The following is a 20,962-nucleotide window of genomic DNA, read 5'->3' on the forward strand; positions in this document are numbered from 1 at the left end:
TAGATCAAAAAGAATTAACCTAGAAGGTAACACCCATGCACAGGAAATCAATGTGAGTCAATGCTCTGTATAGCTATCCTTATCTCAACCAGCAAAAACCCTTGTTCCTTCCTATTATTGCTTATACTCTCTCTACAACAAAATTAGAAATAAGGGCAAAAAAAAAGGGGAGTGGGTGGTAAGGGAGGGGGTAGGGGCAGGGGGGAGAAATAAACCAAGCCTTGTATGCACATATGAATAATAAAAGAAAAATGAAAAAAAAAAATACACTCTCACCATGAAGCCATTCACCATAGTATAATATAGACAAAAGGGTCTCACCAGAGTCAGCAGATGTTCTTGGATACCCAAAACTGTTGAGTTAAATAACCTCTTTATAAAGTACCCAGCTTTGGCTATTTTGGTACAGCAACAGAAAATAGACAAACGCAGAAGTTGTAATAAACATAGATAAATACTACATCAAAGTAATCGGGACATTAGAGACAAAATACAAAGCACAAGATAAAATAACTGACATCTATGTCACCTAGCTAGCATTTGAAAATAAGATTCAAGGCTGGGGGTATGATTCAGTGGTACAGTACTTGCTTAGCAGCCAGGATACCTTGGGTTTAATCTCCAGCACTGGGGGGAAAAAGAGAGTAACAAGTAACTGGCACTTTGGAAATACTAAAACCACAAAGGAAGAAAACATGTCATGCTAACTTCTCTGAGAAAAGAGGAAAAGAAAAAAGCCTCTAAGGTCTTTTGATTGATGAGTTCACAAACACAGAAAGTACTAATACTGGTTGTTGGTAACTATCCAGAACATAATTTACCAAATGCCCAAGCATAAAAATGAATAAAATGATAAAAGAGAGAGTTGAGGCACTGAATCATCAAAGCAACGGATGTGTCCAGGCAACTGTAGCAAGAATAAACAGTGAGAAAGGTAAATTGGAAACAGTAGTTAATAATGCAAAAAGACAAGTCTAAAAGAGAACAACCTATATTTCAGACATTTGCTGTGGAAAGGATAAAACAGTACCAATGAATCAAGAAGAAACCATGGAAGGAAGCAAGGTTTGGGCACTAATGCTGATAACCCACTATAGAGGGCTGGCCACTATAGAAGAAACATCCACAGTAAAAAGCTCTTGGTAAAAGGAAATGAAGAGGCCTTCAAAGATACCAATCCAGAGTGGATGTCCTATACAAAGGCAATGTGGAGAAGGAAATATGCCATTCTTCAAAAAAAACTTACATGTAAGCTACATGAGAAAACCACTATTTTGATGCCTGCTACACTGTACATGGATCTTAGCCAGACAAGGAACAACCAGGAGAGGACTTGATTAGCACCAGTCAAAAAGAAAAACATAAAATCTTTCCAATCTCTCTATTCCTTACTCCCCATTAGGGCACATGAAAGAAAAGAAGTCAAAAAACAGAAGAGAAGAAAAATGAAAGAGTGAATCATGACCTTTCTTATTTCCTAAGCTTTTCTATCAAAACCTAGCAAAGAGAAGAAAATACAAATTGAATTTAATATGAAATTTAACTTTTACACTAGGATGTCTTTTTAATTCTTAATTAAGAAGTATAGTATTAGGGCTAGTGGAGTGGCTCAAGTGGTAGAGCTCCTGCCTACCAAGGATGAGGCCCTGAGTTCAAACCCCAGTGCCACCGAAAAAATTAATTAGAAAACACAGATAAGAAGTATAGTATTGATTGCAGCGAAGCACATGTACCTAAGTACATAACTCGATGAATATTCACAAATTGAACATACCCATGTAACTAGAATCAAGATATAACCAGTATCTTATAAAGCCCCCCTTGTGCTCCCTTCTAGTCATTACCTCTTGATCTCTCTAGAACTCCAGGTTTCTAACAGCATAATTATACAATGTGCAAAAAATTTTTATGAATGGAATTACTCAATATGAACTCTTCTATGTTTTCCTCCTTTTGCTCAACTAGACTAAACTTTTTTAAATAGCAGAGCAATACTCGATCTACTAAGAAGTAATTAAAGTCAGGACTGGAGAAAGAAGCAAGTAAGGCTGGGCACCAGTGACTCACACCTACAATCCTAGCTACTCAGAAGGCAGAGATCAGGAGGATCACAGTTCAAAGTCAGCCCAGGTAAATAGTTTGTGAGACTCTATCTCAAAAAAACCCTTCAAAAATAAGACTGGTGGAGTGGCTCAAGGTGTAGGCACTGAGTTCAAACCCCAGTGGTGCGGGGTGAGGGGGGAAGAAGCAAGTAAGACGGAACCACAGGTAGCCCTGAAGACAAAAAGGGGCATGAGAAGTAGAACTTTCTTACTAACTTTCACCATAACTTCTCACAATTTTCTAGTTCCTAAGTCTTAGGAATCCCAGCAAACCTCCAGGCTTTGCGTTCAATGAAATACCACTGTACCATTATAATAACCTCTTCCTTTCTGTTTAAACTAGGTCAAATTGGTTTCTATCATTTCTATAATCCAAAATAAGGAGTTAGGGCTGGTGGAGTGGCTCAAGCAGTAAGAGCACCTGCCTAGCAAGCGTGAGGCCCTGAGTTCAAACTCCAGTGCCACCTCCTCTCCCCACAAAAATATAGGGAGTTAAATTGGAGAGGGCATTTAGAATGATTTCCAGGTTTCTAGATTTGGTGGCATACTTAACAGCCAGGGAATACAGAAGGAAAAACAAATCTACAAATAAAATACTGCTATGGCAATAGTAAATATTAGCATAACTACAAATTACAGTCATTTTCCAAACTATGTGGAGAACTACAAATGTTAAGCCAAAAAGAAAGAAAACCAAAGGAAATATGAATAGTTTCTTCTTGCCTAAAATAGTGATTCTCAAAGTGTGGTCCACATCAACAGCATTGAACTTGTTACAAATGCAAATTTTCAGGCCCCAACCCAGATCTACTAAATCAATAACTACAGGGGTAAGAACCAGCAATCTGTTTTAACAAGCTCTCCAGGTAAGTCTAAGGCACACTGCAGTTTGAGAACAAGACTAGTTCAACAACTTTCCATACAATGCCACCAGCACAACGATGTTAATCAATTGTAAGGAATCACACAAATTATTTAAAATCAATAATAAAATATTCAGGTTTGCAACTAATTTACTTTCTAAATTAAATAAAAACAAGTGCTATGGTCTGAATGTTGATGTCTCCCTGAAACTCATATGTTGAAATCCTAACTCCAGGTGCCAGTATTAGAAGACAGAGACTTTGAGAGGTGATTAGGTCATTGGGATGGGGGGAAGAGCCCTAATGAATGAGATTTGTGTCCTTATAAAGAAGGCCCAAGAAAGACTCTTCACTCCTTCTACCACAAGGACACAGCAAGGCGGCACCATTTATGAACTAGAAAGTGGCCCTCATCACATACCAAATCTACCAGCTCTTTGATCTCCAATTTCCCAGCCTCCAAAACGGTAGGAAATAAATTTCTACTGTTTACAAGCTACCTAGTTTATGGCATTTTGTTATAATAGCCCAAATACATTAACACAGCAGGTTCTGGGTAAACCCTACAATAAAGTCAATTTACTTGTGTTACAATATTCTTCCTTAAGTGATTTTTTTTAAGGTGAATTTACAGGTAGCACACAAGGAATTACAAACAGCAGGTATTTACCTATTGTTTACCTACTGTAACAGTAATGCATCTAAATATATACCTTGTAAAATTCAAGTTTAAAAAAAAAACTGCTAAATTATACAACCTCCACATATTCCTTCCAATTTTTAGAGTTTACTGCTTTTTCTTTGAATTCAGAATATCGAGTTGTAGCTATTTTCCCTACATGGGTAGTCCTCAAAGAGCCCTTCCTCTCTTGGCTCAGAACCATCTCCCTCCTCCAAAACTCAGACTAATTTTATTCACAAGGCTAGCATTGTGCTTATATTATGCTATTAAGGATAGGCCTTTGAGGCACTGTGAGGGAGAGGTGGCCCATACAATGTATACATACGTGATTAAATGTAAATTTGATAAAATAAAAAATAAAAGGATAGGCTTCCAAGTAGACAAAGGATTCACAGCTAAAAATAAGAGTAAACACATTAAAAACTTATCTGGCTGAAAAACTGGGTTAACTCTCATTGTGAGCTGCCTTAGCCCACATGACTGGCAATCCAGTAGGTGAAGAGAACCCACCCTGCCAAGAGTCAAGTCTAACCACATTTACCAAAGTCCATTCCTTCAATTCTTATCAGAAAGCCTTTGTGTGATATCTACATGCAAACTAAATGAACCTCGACCCATACCTCAAGCATATCAGCACAACATACACAATATTAACTCTAAATGGACTGAAAATAAAAATTAAAAGCATAAAACCTCCAGAAGAATATAAGAGAAAAAAATCTAAACTTTAAATTAGGTAAATTAGGTAAAGGAAAGGACATAAACTACAATTTTTAAAAGAATAACTTTATAAAGTAGACATCAAATTGTAAAACTTCTGTTCTTCAAAAGGCACTGTTAAGCCAGACACAGTGGCTCACACCTGTAATCCTAGTTAGTCAGAAGAAACAGAAGTGAGAGACAAAAATCATAAAGGTATACATGCTTTAAAAAATACTTCAACAAGCAAATATAAACATTCTTGAGACACATGAAAAAATTTTAAAGTCTCAGTAAAGAAATAAAGCATATTTTTTAAGGATCCAAAAAGAAATTTTAGAACTAAAAAATACAATATCCAAATTTAAAAGCTCAGTGGATAGACTGAATAACAGAAGGGAAAGGACAGAAGAAAGAAACAGTGAAATTGAAGATAAAATAGAAATCTTTCAATATGACCAACAGAGAGAAAGCAGGTTGAAAACAATGAACAGAGAAACTCGAGGACCTGTGGAACTATAATTAAGATCTAATGTCATCCTTCCTCAAAAGGAAGGGACAAAGAGAAAAAGGTGAGAAAGCATTAGATTAAGGGCTAGTGGAATAGCTCAAGTAGTAGAGCACCTGCCTACCAAATTTGAGGCCTGAGGTCAAGCCCCAGTACCACCAAAAAAAAGTACTAGATTAAGCAATGGTGGAAATTTTTCCAAATGTGTCAGATACATAAATCTACAGGTTTAAGAAGCTGAATGAAAGCCAAGTGTGAAGGCAAGGTAGAAGGAGCACAATCCAAGGTCAGCCATTGCAAAAGTACAAGACCCTATCTGAAAATCAAACAAGATTTTTCCTTCTTCCTGGGCATTGGCCACATTCCCAGCCTTCTAGCAATTAAGCATAGCCTATAACTGAGGCTGGCAATGGAACACAGGTGAATGTCATTCCCAGGCTGGCATCCTCCACTTTCCTCAGGTAACTTTGCAAGTCATGTATAGAAAATGGAAGACCCTGCATCCTTGTGTGTCCTTTTTAATGTATCTGTTACAGCAGCTAGTGTTGTTTAAACATAAAGACGAAGACCTGAGCTAGTAACAATGTCCCTTTTACTGGCCAAAGGCAGGACGTAAAATGTTCCTGGGTCACCTGAACAAAATCAGCTTGGTAACATTCCTTTGAAATAATTTAAGGGCTTTTAAAAAATTATCATCAACAAATTAAGGGTTAAATGATGTGTGCATCTGCTACTCAGCTTCTCCCTTAGGGAACATTGCTTCCTTAAAGTTGGCTCAGCTGTGATGATATCTCAATATTTTAAAATATGGGTCCCTGGGGCTGAACTTGTTTCTGATTACATTCAAAAACCTGGGGAGACTATATTCTATTCTAAACTAGTAACTTACTTAATAAGGAAATCTGGGCCAGGCACCACTGGCTCATGCCTATAACCCTAGCTCCTCAGTAGGCAGAGATCAGGGGAATTGCAGTTCAAAGTCAGCCCAGGCAAATAGTTCACAAAACTGTACTTCGGAGATTCCAAGATGGCGGCTAGAGGTAGGAAGCAGAAAGCGAGCCTCCTATAGTGAAATCTTGGAGAGACGCTGGAGACACACTTTGCAGGCATAATCACCGAGAAAAGGCATAACTTTGACTCCTCCACATCTCCAGCCGGCGCAGAGAATCTCCACTTCACGTTAAACGGAGAACCGAGGAGGCCCCCGAGCCGCCAGTGGCCGGCGCCCATACGGCTTGGGAAGACGCGGACCAGGTGAGCTTCGCGGTACCGCGGTTCCCCCACAGACAAGCCTGGGCCAGAGCAGCATAGCCCCCTGGACAGACTGACCTCCACCCGGGAAAAAAAGAGAAACTGAGTACTAAGCAATAAGAACAGTTAAGACACGCTGGAAAGAGGGTGGGGCGCCCTGAGCGCTGAAGATTGGGGGAAGGGAATCCTTCCCGGGACTGTAAATAAACGAGCCGGGCGGGCCGGAGAGGCTCTGGCGGGAGCGGGGCGCGCCAGCAACCAGGAGCGGGGACGCTTGTGAGAGGAGGGAAGACCCACTTCCCACGTGAACTGTAAATAAACACGCAGGCCTGACAACGCGGGGCAGTGTCGCCTTTCCCAGTGCTTGGAAAGGGAAAAGCCTGTAGCAGAGGCCCCCCTCCCCCGCACAGGAGAACTCTGAGCAAACAAAGCCTGTGGGACCAGGTGAGTGCTAAGCTCACCCCAGAGACCTGCATAAATAACGCCGCCAGCTACAGGCTGAGAGCAGCAGGCAGGCAAACCACAGTTGCAGATACCACTCTCAGAACTGCCTCCAGACGCTTTTTTTTCTTTTTCTCCCTACCTTTGATGAGAGAACAACCGAATTACACCTGCAAGCCGAAAAACTTACTGAAACTATTGCATTTGAACTGGGGACACTTGGTGGGGCTTTTTTTTTTTTTTTTTTTTTTTTTTCTTCTGTGTGTGTGTGAGTGTAGTTTTGTTCTACTTTATGCATCCCCTTTGATGAGACAACTACAGAACAACATCTGAGGCACCAACTCCAGGACTGGAGATTAAGACGGACATCCAAATTATTAAGACTGAAATTGCATTGCATATAAACTTGGAAGTTTTTTTGTTTTTTGTTTTTTTTTTTTTTTTAATTTCCTATTTTCCATTTTATTTTAATTCATTTTTATAAATAGATATTACTTTCATATACTTATTTTTTATTTTTTTTATCTTTGATTTTCAATCCTCTCTCTGTCTCTCTATTGTCTGTTCAGCTTACTGTCGATTAGTACACTAACACTCCCTGTTTATACCTTTGAAACTCTCTTGTCTGATACCTTGTTCTGCTTTCTCCCTCTTGTCTGTATATTTGTTTTCCCCTTTTCTTTAACTTCTTGCTTTCCATCTCAGCTCACTCTTCCGTTCTCAATATTACCATTGTTATTATTACAAGCTAGAAAATACTTAATTACACACAGTACAGGGACAGTAACAACACCAAGGACAATGACAGGAAGACAGAAAAAACAAGGAAACCAGTTTCCCCACAGCAAAAAATTAGTACAGGAACCAGAGGGGAATGAAGAGAACAGAAACTCAGAGCCAGACTCCAACAAAATGAAGATAAACTATGCCAAAGGACCCAATGAAGCCTACAAGAATAATTTAAAAGAAGACATACTACAAGTACTCAATGAGAATTTTATAGAGATGATACTGGATAGGGTCAACCAAAATGTACAGGAGACACTCAAGAAATTCCAAGACAATAAAAATAGAGAATTTGAAAAAGCAAAAGAAGAAATAAAGGAAACCATAGAAGCACTGTATACACACCAAAGTGAAAGAGAGAACACAATGAATAAATGGATAAATGAACTCAGGACAAAAATAGACAACAATAAAGAAGAAAACAGCCAGGATATGGAAAACCTCAGAAAAAAGAACGAAACAGAACTGCAAAACAAAACGGAAAGCCAATCCAGCAGAATAGAACAAACAGAAGACAGAATCTCAGAACTTGAAGATGAAATGGTAATTAAAGGAAAAACCGAAGAACTATTAATTAAACAACTCAAGACCTGTGAAAAGAAAATGCAAGAACTCACCGACTCCATCAAAAGACCAAACTTGAGAATCATGGGCATCGAAGAAGGAGAAGAGGTGCAAGCGAAGGGAATGCGTAATATATTCAACAAAATAATAATGGAAAATTTCCCAAATCTAGAGAAAGATATTCCCATACAAATGCAAGAGGCCTCCAGGACACCAAACAGACCAGATCAAAATAGAACTACTCCACGACATATCATCATTAAAACAACAAGTTCAGAAACTAAGGAAAGAATATTGAAGGCTGCAAGAGAGAAAAAACAAGTAACATACAAAGGTAAACCCATCAAAATCACAGCAGACTTCTCAACAGAAACATTAAAAGCAAGAAGAGCGTGGGGTGAGATCTTCCGTGCATTGAATGAAAATAACTTCAACCCCAGGATACTCTACCCAGCAAAGCTATCATTCAAAATAGATGGAGCAATAAAAGTCTTCCATGATAAGCAGAAACTAAAACAATATGTGACCACAAAGCCACCATTACAAAAGATTCTGCAAGGGATCCTGCACACAGAAAGTGACACCCAACTTAACCATGAAAAGGCAGGCAGCACCAAACCACAGGATAAGAAAAAGCAAGACAGTAGAGAGTAACATCAAGTTAGGTACACACAATCAAACCTTCAAACAACTAAGATAACTAAATGGCAGGAATCACCACATACCTATCAGTACTAACACTTAATGTCAATGGACTTAATTCACCCATCAAAAGACACCGTTTGACAAAATGGATTAAAAAAGAAGATCCAACAATTTGTTGCTTACAGGAGACTCATCTCACCGACAGAAATAAGCATATGCTTAGGATGAAAGGCTGGAAGAAGATTTACCAAGCTAATGGCCCCCGAAAACAAGCAGGAGTAGCAATACTTATCTCTGACAAAGTAGACTTCAAACCTACATTGATCAAACGAGACAAAGAAGGACATTCCATACTAATAAAAGGGGAAATAGACCAAAAGGAAATAATAATCATCAATCTGTACGCACCCAATGTCAACGCACCCAATTTCATCAAACATACCCTGAAAGACCTAAAAGCATATATAAACGCCAACACAGTGGTTGTGGGAGACTTTAACACTCCATTATCATCAATAGATAGGTCATCCAAACAAAAACTCAATAAAGAAATCCAAGATCTAAAATATGCAATAGATCAAATGGACCTAGTAGATGTCTATAGAACATTTCATCCAACCTCTACACAATATACATTCTTCTCAGCAGCCCATGGAACCTTCTCCAAAATAGATCATATCCTAGGGCACAAAGCAAGCCTCAGCAAATATAAGAAAATAGAAATAATACCGTGCATACTATCTGACCACAATGCAGTAAAAGTAGAACTCAACAACAAAAGTAAAGACAAAAAACATGCAAACAGCTGGAAACTAAATAACTCATTACTTAATGAAGAATGGATCATCGATGCAATAAAAGAGGAAATTAAAAAGTTCCTAGAAGTCAATGAAAATGAAAACACAACCTACCGGAACCTATGGGACACAGCTAAGGCAGTCTTGAGAGGAAAGTTTATAGCCATGAGTGCATATATTAAAAAGATTGAAAGATCCCAAATCAATGACCTAATGATACATCTCAAACTCCTAGAAAAACAAGAACAAGCAAATCCCAAAACAAATAGAAGGAGAGAAATAATAAAAATAAGAGCTGAAATCAACGAAATAGAAACCAAAAAAACCATACAAAGAATTAATGAAACAAAAAGTTGGTTCTTTGAAAAAATAAACAAGATCGATAGACCCCTGGCAAACCTGACTAAAATGAGGAGAGAAAAAACCCAAATTAGTAGAATCAGGAATGCAAAAGGGGAGATAACAACAAACACCATGGAAATCCAGGAAATCATCAGAGACTACTTTGAGAACCTATATTCAAATAAATTTGAAAATCTAAAAGAAATGGACAGATTTCTAGATACATATAATCATCCAAAACTGAACCAAGAGGAAATTAATCACCTGAATAGACCTATAACACAAAATGAAATTGAAGCAGCAATCAAGAGTCTCCCCAAAAAGAAAAGTCCAGGACCTGATGGATTCTCTGCTGAATTCTATCAGACCTTTAAAGAAGAACTGATACCAACCCTCCTTAAACTGTTCCATGAAATAGAAAGGGAAGGAAAACTGCCAAACACATTTTATGAAGCCAGTATTACACTTATCCCAAAACCAGGCAAAGACACCTCCAAAAAGGAGAACTATAGGCCAATCTCCTTAATGAACATTGATGCAAAAATCCTCAACAAAATAATGGCAAACCGAATTCAGCAACACATCAAAAAGATTATCCACCACGACCAGGTAGGCTTCATCCCAGGGATGCAGGGGTGGTTCAACATACGAAAATCAATAAACGTAATAAACCACATTAACAGAAGCAAAGACAAAAACCACTTGATCATCTCAATAGATGCAGAAAAAGCCTTTGATAAGATCCAACATCATTTCATGATAAAAGCTCTAAGAAAACTAGGAATAGAAGGAAAGTTCCTCAACATTATAAAAGCTATATATGACAAACCTACAGCCAGCATTATACTTAACGGAGAAAAATTAAAACCATTCCCTCTAAAATCAGGAACCAGACAAGGATGCCCACTATCTCCACTCCTATTCAACATAGTACTGGAATTCCTAGCCAGAGCAATTAGGCAAGAAGAAGGAATAAAAGGAATACAAATAGGTAAAGAAACTGTCAAAATATCCCTATTTGCAGACGACATGATCCTATACCTTAAAGACCCAAAAAACTCTACTCAGAAGCTTCTAGACATCATCGATAGCTATAGCAAAGTAGCAGGATATAAAATCAACATAGAAAAATCATTAGCATTTCTATACACTAACAACGAGCAAACGGAAAAAGAATGTATGAAAACAATTCCATTTACAATAGCCTCAAAAAAAATCAAATACCTAGGTGTAAACCTAACAAAAGATGTGAAAGACCTCTACAAGGAAAACTATACACTTCTGAAGAAAGAGATTGAGGAAGACTATAGAAAGTGGAGAGATCTCCCATGCTCATGGATTGGTAGAATCAACATAGTAAAAATGTCAATACTCCCCAAAGCAATCTACATGTTTAATGCAATTCCCATCAAAATTCCAATGACATTCATTAAAGAGATTGAAAAATCTACTGTGAAATTTATATGGAAACACAAGAGGCCACGAATAGCCAAGGCAATACTCAGTCAAAAGAACAATGCAGGAGGTATCACAATACCTGACTTCAAACTATATTACAAAGCAATAACAATAAAAACAGCATGGTACTGGCACAAAAACAGACATGAAGACCAGTGGAACAGAATAGAGGATCCAGATATGAAGCCACACAACTATGAGCAACTTATCTTTGACAAAGGAGCTAAAAATATACGATGGAGAAATAGCAGCCTCTTCAACAAAAACTGCTGGGAAAACTGGTTAGCAGTCTGCAAAAAACTGAAACTAGATCCATGTATATCACCCTATACCAAGATTAACTCAAAATGGATCAAGGATCTTAATATCAGACCCCAAACTCTTAAGTTGATACAAGAAAGAGTAGGAAATACTCTGGAGTTAGTAGGTATAGGTAAGAACTTTCTCAATGAAACCCCAGCAGCACAGCAACTAAGAGATAGCATAGATAAATGGGACCTCATAAAACTAAAAAGCTTCTGTTCATCAAAAGAAATGGTCTCTAAACTGAAGAGAACAACCACAGAGTGGGAGAAAATATTTGCCAATTATACATCAGACAAAGGACTGATAACCAGAATATACAGGGAACTTAAAAAACTAAATTCTCCCAAAACTAATGAACCAATAAAGAAATGGGCATGTGAACTAAACAGAACTTTCTCAAAAGAAGAAATTCAAATGGCCAGAAAACACATGAAAAAATGCTCACCATCTCTAGCAATAAAGGAAATGCAAATTAAAACCACACTAAGATTCCACCTCACCCCTATTAGAATAGCCATCATCAGCAACACCACCAACAACAGGTGTTGGCGAGGATGCGGGGAAAAAGGAACCCTTTTACACTGTTGGTGGGAATGTAGACTAGTACAACCACTCTGGAAAAAAATTTGGAGGCTACTTAAAAAGATGGACATCGATCTACCATTTGATCCAGCAATACCACTCTTGGGGATATACCCAAAAGACTGTTACTCCAGAGGCACCTGCACATCCATGTTTATTGCGGCACTATTCACAATAGCCAAGTTATGGAAACAGCCAAGATGTCCCAGCACTGACGAATGGATTAAGAAAATGTGGTATCTATACACAATGGAATTTTATGCAGCCATGAAGAAGAACGAAATGTTATCATTCGCTGGTAAATGGATGGAATTGGAGAACATCATTCTGAGTGAGGTTAGCCTGGCTCAAAAGACCAAAAATCGTATGTTCTCCCTCATATGTGGACATTAGATCAAGGGCAAACACAACAAGGGGATTGGACTATGAGCACATGATAAAATCGAGAGCACACAAGGGAGGGGTGAGGATAGGTAAGACACCTAAAAAACTAGCTAGCATTTGTTGCCCTTAACGCAGAGAAACTAAAGCAGATACCTTAAAGCAACTGAGGCCAATAGGAAAAGGGGACCAGGAACTAGAGAAAAGGTTAGATCAAAAAGAATTAACCTAGAAGGTAACACCCACACACAGGAAATCAATGTGAGTCAACTCCCTGTATAGCTATCCTTATCTCAACCAGCAAAAACCCTTGTTCCTTCCTATTATTGCTTATACTCTCTCTACAACAAAATTAGAGATAAGGGCAAAATAGTTTCTGCTGGGTATTGAGGGGGGGAGCGGGAGGGGGTGGAGTGGGTGGTAAGGGAGGGGGTGGGGACGGGGGAGAAATGAACCAAGCCTTGTATGCACATATGAATAATAAAAGAAAAATGAAAAAAAAAAAAAAAAAAAAAAAAAAAAAAAAAACAAAACTGTACTTCAAAAAAACCCATCACAAAAAACAGCTGGTCACTATTCACAATAGCCAAGTTATGGAAACAACCAAGATGCCCCACTACTGACAAATGGATCAAGAAAATGTGGTATCTATACACAATGGAATTTTATGCAGCCATGAAGAAGAACGAAATGTTATCATTCGCTGGTAAATGGATGGAATTGGAGAACATCATTCTGAGTGAGGTTAGCCTGGCCCAAAAGACCAAAAGTCGTATGTTCTCCCTCATATGTGGACATTAGATCAAGGGCAAACACAACAAGGGGATTGAACTTTGATCACAAGATAAAAGCGAGTGCACACAAGGGAGATATGAGGATAGGTAAGACTCCTAAAAACTTAGCTAGCATTTGTTGCCCTCAATGCAGAGAAACTAAAGCAGATACCTTAAAAGCAACTGAGGCCAATATGAGAAGGGGACCAGGAACTAGAGAAAAGGTTAGATCAAAAAGAATTAACCTAGAAGGTAACACACATGCACAGGAAATTAATGTGAATCAACTCCCTGTGTAGCTATCCTTATCTCAACTAGCAAAAACCCTTGTTCCTTCCTATTATTGCTTATACTCTCTCTTCAACATAATTAGAGATAAGGGCAAAATAGTTTCTGCCAGGTATCGAGGGGGTAGGGGTGAGAGGAAGGGGGCAGAGTGGGTGGTAAGGGAGGGGGTAGAGGCAAGGGGGAGAAATGACCCGAGCATTGTATGCACAGATGAATAATAAAAAAATAAAAATTACAAAAAAAAAAACAAAAAATGGCTGGTAGAATGGCTCAAGATATAGGCTCTGCATTCAAGCCCCAGTACTGGAAAAAAAAAAAAAAAAGGAAAGAAATCTGTAGCTGGAGGAGTGGCTCAAGTGGTAGAGCACCTGACTAACAAGTGTGAGGCCCTGAGTTCAAATCAAAAAAGAAATCTGTTAAGTTTTCCTACAGGGAAAAATGCACAAACTAAAGCCTCCCTTTCAAGCTGAACAAAATAAAAGCAGCTCAGTAACACTGACAAATCAAAGGTCAAGGCATCCTTTTTCTGTCTCTTTCTAAATTCAGGTGAGAACAGTAAAAAATATGAACTCCATATTCACACATAATGTACACTTACCTTGAAAACAAGATAATTAGTCATTATTGAGTGCTTTCCATTATCAGGCTTTGTTGTATTTTCAGAGGTTAGTTTATTAAATCCTCACAATAACCCTATGAGATAGATAATATCATCGCTATTACACATAGATAATAGTATCTCTCAGATTATAGATTATTACAGATGCCACCATGCTCAGCCCAGTGAAGATTTTTTTTTTAAGAAAAGAAATATAATACATGTTTATAAGCTGACAAGAACCATCCAATAGAAAAGAAAACTTAGGGGCTGGAGGAGTAGCTCAAGCATAAGAGCCCCTGCCTAGCAAGAGTCAGGTCCTAAATTCAAACCCCAGTGCCACCAAAAAAAAAAAGAAGAAGAAAAGAAAACTTAGTAAATACAGAACATGAAAAAAATTGTAAGATCAAAACTTTTTTAAATTAACACATAATTGTACAAGTTTATGGCTACAAATATGATGTTTCCATACATGTATACATTGTATAATGATAAAATCAAGGTAATTAACATAACCATCATCTGAAACATTTCTTTGTGGTGAAACATTCAAAATTTTCTCTTCTAGCTATTTTGAACAATGCTATGCATTAACTACAATCACTTTATGTTACAAAAGAACATTGGAAATTATTCCTCCTACTAACTTGTAACTTAGTACCTGTTAACCAACCTCTCCCCATTCCCCCACTCTCTGTCTTTCCCCTGGGATGACAGGCACACCACATCCTACTTCTTTTCATTGAGATGGGGTCTCCAAAACTTCTTTTGCCATTGCTGACCTAGAACTGTGATCCTTCTGACCTCAGCTTCCTTCGGAGTTTGGGACAACAGGCACATGCCACGGCGCATAGCTATTGCCTGAGATGAGGGTCTCGCTAACTTTTTACCCTCAAACTGTGATCCTCCTGATCTCAGTTGTCCAAGTAGCTAGGATTACAGGCATGAGCCACCAACTTGGTTGGCCTGGAATTCATTATGTAACCCAGGCTGGCCTCAAATTCACATTCCTCCTGCCTCAGCCTCCCAAGTGTTAGGATTATAAGCATACACACCCCTCTACCCAGCTTTGACTTTAAATGCTTCACCACAAAGAAATAAATGTTTGAGGTGACAGATGTTAATTACCTTGATTTGATCATTATACAATGTATACATTGTACACCAAAAATATGTACGTTTATGTGCCAATAAACACAACTAAAAAACTTTAAAAGAGAAAAAAATGAGCCAGGTGCTGGTGGCTCACGCCTGTAATCCTAGCTACTCAGGAGGCAGAGATCAGGAAGATCATGGTTTGAAGCCAATCTGGGCAAATAGTTCGCATGACCATCTCGAAAAACCCTTCACAAAAATAGGGCTGGTGGAGTGGATCAAGGTGAAGGCCCTGAGTTCAAGCCCCAGTACCACAAAAAAAAAAAAAAAAAAAGAAAGAAATGCTCATTTAACAAATATTTGCCCAACACTTACCATTATTACCATGTAGATAATGAGTTTCAATCTTTTTTAATAGAATGCAGAATACAGTAGAGTTAAAAAGACTGAACATTGAGTTAATTTGTTAAGGTATTGCAACAACCAAGACTAAAGTTTGTAAGTGCTAAATTAAGGTGTGACAATGGAAATAAAGGCTTGAAAGTTGTTGTGAAGGTAGAATCAGTATAATCTAACAAATGACTCAATCAGGAGATTACAGGTGTGGAAGAAAGCAAAGACCATCGATGAAATTTCCAATTTGATGACATAAAGAAAAGACATAGGAAAAAACACATTTTAAATGATTCTACTTTAATGATACAGTAAGCCACTGACCTCTGAAGATCCATGTCCTACAACCTTGTCAGAACTTAAACCTAAATACAAACATTTAATAACACAATATAAAGCATAATAAGCACTATTCCCTGTTATAAGAAATAAAGTTTTTACTAGCTCAATCAATAGAATTCATAATGCCTCATAACATAACCAACTTAAATTTTTGTCCTTTCAAAATCACAAATTATTACAATTTATAGATTTTCCAGGTCACTATCAAATTAGAAAAATCATGAATGTTAAGAACACAAATTCTGAGTCTGTGGTAGAAATATTAAGCAGAAAAATGGAAGTGAAGAACTAAGAGGTCCAGCCTGAAGACTCAGATAACTCTCTACAAGGAGATTTTGTAACAAAACAACATGAACAGAAAACTGCAGACCCTTGTTCCACATCTTAAGCACTTGCCACAAATAGAGTAAGACTGCTACAGAGTAGAGTACAATAAAGGAACAACCTATGGACAGAGGACATACATCAAGGAACATTTTTGGGAACAGGAAAACAAAGACACAGAAGGGAGCAGTCAAAGAAGCGGTAGTAGAATGGATATTACGGTAAAAAGAAAAAGAAAAAAAAGGCCAGGTGCAGTGGCTCAAACCTATAATCCCAGCTCCTGAGTGGCAGAAATCAGAAAGATTGCAGTTCAAGGCCAGCCAAGAGCAAAAAGTTTAAAAGATTCTCATCTCAACCAGTAAAAGCTGGACATGGTGGATCATGTCTGTCATTCCACCTATACAGGAAGCATAAACAGAAGATTATTGTCCAGCCTGGCCTAGGCATAAACTTGAGACTCTATCTCAAAAATAACTAAAACTAGGGGCTGGAAGAATGGCTCAAATGGTACAGTACTTGCCTAGCACGCGTGAGGCCCTGAGTTCAAACTCCAGTAACAGCCAAAAAAAAAGTCAGAAGAAACATCTGATGTGCTCAAGTGGTAGGCATGCTTGCCTAGCATGCCCAAGGCCTGGATTTGATCCCAGGACCAAAAAGAAAAGGCCAGGAAAAAAAAAAAAGGTAAGAAAAATACCAAGAAGGAACACATGTTCAACAGTTACAGTTAACACAGTTCAAGAGGATGAAGAATAATGAAAGACTATCAGATTCAGTCATAGAAAGTTTCCCAAGTCTTCTACAGATTTTTCTGTGGAACTCTTTCCCAATGACACTTTTCACAAATAACAATGGACTGTACTTTAATTTGAAAAATAAAGTTTTAGTATTCAGCACAGCATATTCCACAATGGAAAATTACACAGCAATGAAAAAGAATACATTATATCTATAAAGAACAACATGGATAAACCTCATGGACATGATCTGAAAGAACTACTAACAAGAGTACAAAGTGTTTGATTACATTTAGTTAAAGTATTAGCTCAATACTAACCAATGGTGATAAAGGTCATGAGAGTGGTTAACTTTAGAGAAGGGTAGTAACTGGAAGAAAGCATAAGGGGGCATTCTAGGATACAAAAATATTCTCCATCTTGATCTGAGCAATGGTCATATACATGTATTTTTCTGTAAAAATTCATGGATTAAATGAACCTTTGATTTGTGTACTGTAAGTCAAACCTCAAAAAAAAAATAGAAGTTACCAATGGCCTTGAAGAAACCAACTTAAGGAAATATTAGGAATGTATACAAGGTGAGACGGATTATTTTGTTTTTGGTGGAACGGGGGTTTGAACTCAGGGCCTTGATGCTTGCTAAGCAAGTGCTCTGCCACTTAAGCCACTCCGCCAGCCCCAAGGTGAGAAAATTTAAACAATGAACATAACCTCATTTTTCAAGAAGCTTACTGGTGAAGTAAAGAAAAGATAAAGCAACTTGGATGGTTTATACACTTCAGGGAAATTGTGGTTTTTGTTTTGTTTTTATTTGACAGAGAGAACATACCTAACAAGAGTCTTTAACAGATGACAAGTGATAAAATCAACGATATAAGCAGAGGAATCAGCCTCAGAGAGAAGGATGAATACTTATTTCTCTGAGGCTGAAATTAATGATGAATGAAGGCACAAATTCTTAAAGAGGGAAAACTTAAGTAACCACTCTTCACTGAAGCATTCAATAAGTAAAATGTACCAGGTAAACTAAGTCAGGAAAGGACCTAGACTTAAAGCATATTTAAAAAGTCCTGAATAGGTATTTGGGGTATAGGTATTTGGAAGGGGTACTGGAACTACAGGAAGTGGATAATGCTCAGCAGCCTGAAGCAATGGAAGCGATAGCCAGGGCTCAGTGAAGGATGAAAGGTGGGAACAATCCAAGGGCCAGCAACTGCAACTCTAAGGAAGATACCTGTTCAATTGAGGGGTAAGAGGCAGGAGACTTATAAAAAATCCCGAGTCAGGATGAAATCATTAAGGTCTGGAGTGGAGCTGTGCAAAAGCAAATCTGTCACCAGAGATCATTACTACAGAACATTTTTCTGCAAATTCAACAAGATTAAGGATTAATCTCCTTTCACTGAACTTCCTATAGCTACTAGTGGCAGCTTCTCCTCCCTGATAAAACTGACCTTTATCCCGTATTCATAAATACACCCAGTATTGTCTAATAGATTATATAAATACATTCTGTCCATTCGGAAACTCATTTTGCATTGCTTTCTGTGTTTTCCCACACAGAAAAGGGCAGAGCTTAGAGCTATTCATTCTCTGTCCACGGCATTGAGATTGCACACATAAGTGTTTTTAAAAGTGATTTCTCATAAAGTAGGTGGTTACTAAGGAGAACGCAACAGATTCTGAACACACTAGTACAAAGTGTAAGGATGACCAAATCAAAGAATGCTCAGGAATGCCCCGTTTTATAATTGCGAAGACAATCTCTAAGAAATAAGATGAGATGATCAAATTGACATTCCTCCTCTTACTCCATTTACTCCTCTGGAGAACTCAACACGCCTCTTAATAAGCCTACTCTCTGCAGCTCATTTTGTCCAGCCCACATTCCAGTGCCCTTCTCGCCATTCAGAACTCCTAGTTACCAACTCCCCTAAGGATCATTTTTTTAATCCCCATTTCCAATTCAACCCCAGGCCACCACGTTCATTTCTTCACTCCCCATTTTTCTCCTCTCTTGATCTCCACTCCTTCCAAAGTAGCCAGTCCCCACCCCTCCCTCAGTCGCTCTGGCCCTGGTCCTCCCGCCCGGGGTCCCCTCCCCCACCGCTCCCTTTTGGGTTCCGTCTCCCCATCCTTCCCCAAGCCCACCGTACCTGCTCCCTTCCGTCGGCCCCCGAGGGCCCGGTTCTCTCGTCCAGTCGCTGCCTCCCGGGCGGCGCTCGCCGGCGCGGCGGCAGGGGTTGGGGCAGCTCGGCCGCCCGCGGAGCCCCATCCTCCAGGCGGGCTGGCGACGGCGGCGGCGGCGGCTGCGGCCGGTCGCGGCAGCGGCTCCGCTTCATATCTGCGACTGGGCCCCGCGGGGGTCAGCACCGCGACTTTCCCGGCCTCGCTCGGCTCCGGGCCGCAGCGCTGCCGCGGCAACCACCGCCCGCGGCCACCATGGCCCGGCAGGCGCCCGAAGCCACCCACCCCAGCCCGCAGTGCCTCGGCGCTTTCTGCGGGCTCAAGCGCCGAGCCCTCGTCGGCGCTACTCACGGAGGAGGCAGCATCGCCGCCGCCCCGTCTTCTCCCTCCCTGCACACGCTCGGCCGGCCACACGCCGCCGCCGCCGCGGGCTCCACAGTCAATCGCCCGCCCGCCAGCCTCCGGCCGGCCCCGCCCCTCGCGCGCGGGCACGGGAAGTCCGCCCGCCAGCGCCGAACGCGCGCGGCCTCCCGCGCACGCGCCAGAGAAAGGTCGCCAAAGACCCGCCCGTGGCCCAGCCTCGCGGTCCGGGCAGCGGAAGGGGGCGTGGCTCCTGGCGGGCCGCTGTGGCTGAAGCCACTCATAGATTCTTCCCATTCATCCATTCAAGAAAGTGTCTGCCGGACGCAGCCCCGGGCCGGGAATCCAAAAATGAGCCCCAACGGAGGAGAGAAGGGGGCCAGGAGCACGAAGGAGACCAAATACACAATGAATGGGCTGCATGCTGATACGTGACTTTTTATTGAGTGCCTGCAAACCTTCACCTAATTCTCTCACATCACACTTTGGAGGCAGGCCAGTGTACGCATTCTCATGTTATAGACAAGGAAAGGGACTGATGTGTAGTGAAACACACCAAGTCACCCAGCAAGTCAGTGATCAAACTAGACAGACTCAAATTCTGACTCTTCTGTCCCTTTTGCACTGTTGTCTTGCTCCTTCCAGACAGAGTGTGAAAAGTCCTGTAAGACAAGAAGAAGTGATGAATTCCTTCGGGGGAAGAGAGTACAAAAAAAAGGCTTCCAGAAGATCCCCTGGGCTCCCCACTGACAGTGAAGTCATCATGTAGCACAGTCCAGCCTGCTGCGGCCTGGGCAGCCTGACCTGAAGCCTCCAGTGACTCATCTGCTTAGCAACATGTGGTCGCAGCTCAGCCCTGCCTGGTCTCCTTCTGGCTTCAGCTGGTCTGCTATAATGCTGTATTTTTCTTCTTTGTCCTAACCAGAGTTCATTCCCAGAAGCCTTTCCCACAGACTTCCCCCATTTGTACTAGGCCTCCTGTCCAAACTCTTTCTGAATAGTAATAATAGATATCATGGGTGCCTACTGAATTCCAGACACTGTACATTCAATGTGCATTCAATTCACATACAAAGAAGAGGTAAGTTGTATTGTTTTCCATTTTACAGTTGAGAAAACAGGCTCAAGTTATATCACATACTCAATATCACACAGCTGATAAGGGCAGGGTGAGGACACAAACAGAGGTCTGTCAGATGCCAGAGCCCACATACATAACCATCAGGGCCTGCATTCTCTGTCCCAGTTCCTCATTACCCATCCAATTGCCTCAAGCAGAAACCAGAAAGTCCTCAAGGACTCCCTTCTCCTCCCTCTCTTCTTCACATGTAATCATGAACAAATCCTGTTGATTCTGTAACTTCACAATCTCTCCAGTCTGCCTCCTCTTTCCATCCCATTGGCAATGCTTCAAGTCAAGTCTTATCTTCCCTCACCTGCCTGATTGGGAAAGACTTC

General features: G+C 40.1%; 1 protein-coding gene across 10 annotated transcripts in view; it reads right to left on the reverse strand.

The window, feature by feature from the left end:
• Mast2 (microtubule associated serine/threonine kinase 2) overlaps window positions 1-19,596 on the reverse strand; it is a 182,514-nt gene extending 162,918 nt beyond the window's left edge. For 8 of the 10 annotated variants that reach the window (XM_020157647.2, XM_020157652.2, XM_020157649.2 and 5 more), the window contains exon 1: window positions 19,114-19,596. In XM_020157647.2, coding sequence (XP_020013236.1) covers window positions 19,114-19,299 — 186 coding nt within the window. In that variant the 5' untranslated portion in view covers window positions 19,300-19,596. Of the gene's footprint in view, window positions 1-14,066; window positions 14,106-19,113 lie in introns of those variants that run through there. The other 2 variants (XM_020157651.2, XM_074080248.1) reach the window with 2 other exon arrangements.
• Window positions 19,597-20,962: the final 1,366 nt, after the last annotated feature.

Source organism: Castor canadensis, chromosome 7, assembly GCF_047511655.1.
Source record: "Castor canadensis chromosome 7, mCasCan1.hap1v2, whole genome shotgun sequence".
In the NCBI taxonomy this organism is placed as follows: domain Eukaryota; kingdom Metazoa; phylum Chordata; class Mammalia; order Rodentia; family Castoridae; genus Castor; species Castor canadensis.